The 4,428-nt window shown below is 41.7% G+C and overlaps 1 protein-coding gene across 1 annotated transcript in view; it reads right to left on the bottom strand.

Moving 5' to 3' along the window:
- Nucleotides 1–4,428, bottom strand: part of LOC113219572 (cancer/testis antigen 55-like) — an 18,221-nt gene that overhangs the window by 12,263 nt on the left and 1,530 nt on the right. The window contains exon 2 of the mRNA XM_026451898.1: nucleotides 3,904–4,088. Coding sequence (XP_026307683.1) covers nucleotides 3,904–4,088 — 185 coding nt within the window. The remainder of the gene's footprint in view (nucleotides 1–3,903; nucleotides 4,089–4,428) is intronic.

The raw sequence follows: 4,428 nt of genomic DNA, 5'->3' as shown, positions 1-4,428 counted from the left end.
TCCAGATACTTCTGAACTGGTGAGGCGTGCTTACAATGAGGTTTCTTTTAAGTTATTTTTTAATTTTTTTTTCTGTTAGCAAAGCAGCTGCCGTTACAGATTGAATGCATCTGGGCCATCTGGGGGTTACTGGGTTAAGAATTTTTGATAGAAAGGCCTCAGTACTCTCGGGATAAGCCCTTGTTTACACTGACAACAAAGTGGTAATAGAGTGCTACAGGGCTACCGAGGCTATCTTTAGTTATCAATTGTAGCGGTTTTAAATTTACCTTGGCTTTTAAAGGAATAGGGTATATTCTTAACAGTTTTTTTCTTAACTGCTTGTATATTTCTCTCTTTCTCTTTTTCTTGACTCCTTCTTTGTCTCTCTGTCTCTTCCTCTCTGTCTTTTCCTCTCTCTCTTTCACTCTTTTTCTCTCTGTCTCTTTCCTCTCTTTTTTTTCTACTGGTCTTTCCTTTCCTCTGCCAGCCGCTTATGCTGCTGTTCTCTTAACTACTGTGGGAGGAAGGGGGTCTAAAACCAGCTGTAACTGTCTATGTACTGAAACTGGTCTGCGTGCCCTGGCTTACAGGTTACCTTGTGCCATACGTTTGAAACAAGGGACCTGTCCAGACTTCCTTCTGATGGCCAACCTACCTCTAATGCTGGCCTGTCTATTTCACACAAAGTTCTAAGTTTTCCTGGTGTCACAGTAACACTGTAATCTCCCTTAAATCCTTTCTTGAAATTTTTCAACATAGTTCCTAGTGGGATGGGCTTACTTTGTGCCTGACCCATGTCTCCTCGAAACGAAACACCACACTCACACCACATGCACACTACAAAACAAAGAACGGGTAAAAGGGCACACACACACATTTATCATTTACAACAAACCAGAATCAAAACCAAAATCAGAGTATCAAGAAATCCAAGCCAGGTCAAAACCAAAACCAAAGTATCAAGCAATCCAAGTCAAGTCAAAAAAAAAACCAAAGTGCTGGTACAGGCACTTCGTGGGTGATCAGGCCACGCTTCCACTCAAATGGAGTAGGCAAGTTCCCAAGACCAGTCCTGTCAAGCAATTCAAACCAAGTCAAAACCAAAGTGCCAATAAAGGCATGGCGTGGGTGATCAGGCCACGCTTCCACTCAAATGGAGTGGGCAAGTTCCAAAGACTAGTCTTACCAAGTTTTAGATGTCTGGACTCCAAGTGCCAGTTCCTTCCCGGTGTTCAGCCACTGCGTTGATCCTCCACAGGGGCCTGCCACACACTGCTCTGGCGAGGCATCCCACTGGGGCAAATGCCTACCTGGGAGCGCTCTCAGGATCTGCGTTGTTCCAGCTGGTTGGAGTCCCCCTCAGGGATGTTCCACAGTGCAGGCTAAAGCCGCCTAAGGAGCTGCCTCGACTGTCCATTAATCACCTCGCTTCCCGGTCAGGGAACCAAGAAATGTAGTAGGATGAGCCACGGAAAAACCCCTCCGACACTGAGATAGTGAAGGGAGTGGCTTTAACCAGCTGGGAGCATCGGCCCGCTAGCATCTTAAAATCCAAGCTTATCAGGTGCTCAACTTCTGTCCCTTTTAAGGGCTCACAACTCTAAGGGGGGGTCCATGTGAGAGGGTCGTGATTGATTGAGCAAGCCAGGGGATACGTGACAGCGGCTGCAAGCATCGGTGGTCAGAGTGAAACAGAACAGAACGGGAGGTTTCACAGTGTCCTTTCACACAGTGTCTGGAATCTGTAGATAACATCAGTTGCTAGGTCAGGAGTCGAATTTTAACTACCAGGCTTAGGTCAGGCAGGCACAAGTCTGGTTCCTTGGTTTCGAGTCTGGTTCCTAGGGGCCGGACTACCTGCCTTTAGTTTCACTTCTCTTTCCTTTTCTGAGCATAAAACAACATAAAACAATATGAGAGGGTCTCTCTCTTCCCTCACGTTGGCAACCTATGCATCTAGTAAGGGGTCAGTTTCCAAAATGTATGAGTAACTCCAACGACTCATAGCATGAAAACAAATAATCCTATTAAAAATGAGCAAATGACCTGAATAGCCATATCTCAAAAGGAGACATACAAATGGCCAACAGGCATATGAAAAAACAAAACAAAACAAAACAAAAAAAATGCTCACGTTTTCTAATTATCAGGACAATGCAAATCAAAACCACAGAGATACCACCTGACACATGTTAGAATGGCTAACATTAAAAAGAAAAGTGATAACAAGTATTGGCAAGGATGTGGAGAAATTGGAACCTTTATGCACGGTTGGTGGGATGTAAGTTGTTACAGCCATTATGGAAAACAGTATGGAAGTTCTCCAAAATGTTAACAGTGGAACTATCAAATGAACCCATGAATCACGTGAATCCATGAACTACTGAGCATGTATCCAAAGAGAGTGTCATCAACGTGTCAAAGAGATGTCATCACTTCCATGCTTATTGCAGCCCTATTCACAATAGCCAAGAAACGAAAGCAATCTAAGTGTCCATCTACGGATGAGTGGATAAAGGAAATGTGGTATAAATACACAATGGAATACTATTCAGCCGTAAAACAGAACAACATCTTGCCATTTGGGACAACATGGATGAACCTGAAGAACGTAAGTGAAATAAGCCCGTCACACAAACACAAATAACTGCATGGGCTCATTCACATGCAGAATATAAAAATTTGACCTAACAGAAGTGTAGAGTAGAATGGTGGTTGCTAGATGCTTGGATTGTTAGGGTTGACGGAGGAATAAGGAGATGTTGGTGAAAGGACATATCATTACCATTATATAGAAGGAACCTTTTTTACTGTCCAGAATGGGTGAATATATACAAACAGAAAATGGATAAGTGATTTCCTGGGGCTGGATGTTGTGGGGGGAGAGGACAGTTGGGGGAGCAGGCAGAAATGGGAAAAGACTATGAATGGTTATGGAGCTACCTTTTCGAGTGATGAAAATGTTCTAAAATTGTTTATGGTGATGGTTGCCTAACCCTGTGAACAAACTAAAAACCACTGAATTGTACCCTGTAGATGGGTGAAGTGCATGGTGAATCACGTGACTTATATCTCAATAAAGCTGTAAAAGAATGAAAGACATAAAGTAAAGACAAAAGATGGCATCGGAGGAAATACTACAAGGGCTTCATATACAAACTTTCTTATTACAAATCTAATTTTCCTACCATAGAGATAGCTGTAAACGTCCCTATTGTATAAGTAGGTTCAGGAAAGGAAACTTGCTGTAATCTCATTAAGATCCTTAATAATTCCAAATGAGCAATGTGACTGTTTTGCCCTTCTCACATTTGCAAAGATTTCAGATTGATAGTATTGTTGTCCTTGCCTATATGGGCAGATTGGCAGTCTCACCACCTATTGCTGAGAGAATCAATTAGTACAGTAGAGCTAAAGAATAATTTCGTAATAGCCACTGAATGGGTAAATATCTGGACTCAGGTGCTATTCTCAGGACTCCGTAAATCTGCCAAATATTATTGAATTGTACCCTTAAGAGAGTTCTGTGGTTTGTGAACTATACCTCCATGAAGCTCTTTTTAAAATGTTTACAAGGCACGTGGTTTCACGAAGTAATTCCACTGCTATGGATGCATAGCACAAAACTGTTTTTTACCTGATAAGGGAAGTTGCAGGATTATATAGAGTTCAATAATTATTATTGTTACCCATATTGTTTAAAGATTAGAAGAATAGATAAGTAATTTTTATGTTTTAAAGCAGAAATCACTACAAATATTAGAACAGAAGAACCTACAGCTTCAGAGGGGTGGAGCTTCAAACTGCAGTTGACATCCACTCTATGGATCACAGCAGAGATGTTGGATTAATGCAATAGAAAGATGGAGAAAGAAAACCCATTGGGATAAGACACAATTCCCAAACTCATGCACATCTCACCTTGATTGCTCTCAATCCGTAAAGTGGTTCATCTTCTTCCACAACCACATTAACTTTCTGTCCAACTTTTAGAGGAACGTTGCCAGTCACAACATCACTACTGAAGTAGATTGACTCATCAATCATGCCATAATCATCACAGAAACTTGTGACAACTCCCTGCACAGTTGTCAACTCAGTGTCACCTACAAGATAAAGAAACAAAAGTCACATTATTAGCCTCAAATACAAACACCTACTACAAATAAGTCTTACACTCACCATCTGCATAAACCTGGGCAGAGAAGTTTTTTAACGTCTCTGATCTTGTTTTCATCTGTCAATCCACAACAATCAAAATTTCGCCTAATAGGGTTGTAGTATTTTCTTTTTTTAATTTTAAAAAATTTGTAGGCCGGGCGCGGTGGCTCAAGCCTGTAATCCCAGCACTTTGGGAGGCCGAGACGGTCGGATCACGAGGTCAGGAGATCGAGACCATCCTGGCTAACCTGGTGAAACCCTGTCTCTACTAAAAAATTCAAAAAA

Source organism: Piliocolobus tephrosceles, chromosome 12 (genome assembly GCF_002776525.5).
Source record: "Piliocolobus tephrosceles isolate RC106 chromosome 12, ASM277652v3, whole genome shotgun sequence".
Taxonomy (NCBI): domain Eukaryota; kingdom Metazoa; phylum Chordata; class Mammalia; order Primates; family Cercopithecidae; genus Piliocolobus; species Piliocolobus tephrosceles.
This window is presented reverse-complemented; position numbering and strand designations above follow the sequence as displayed.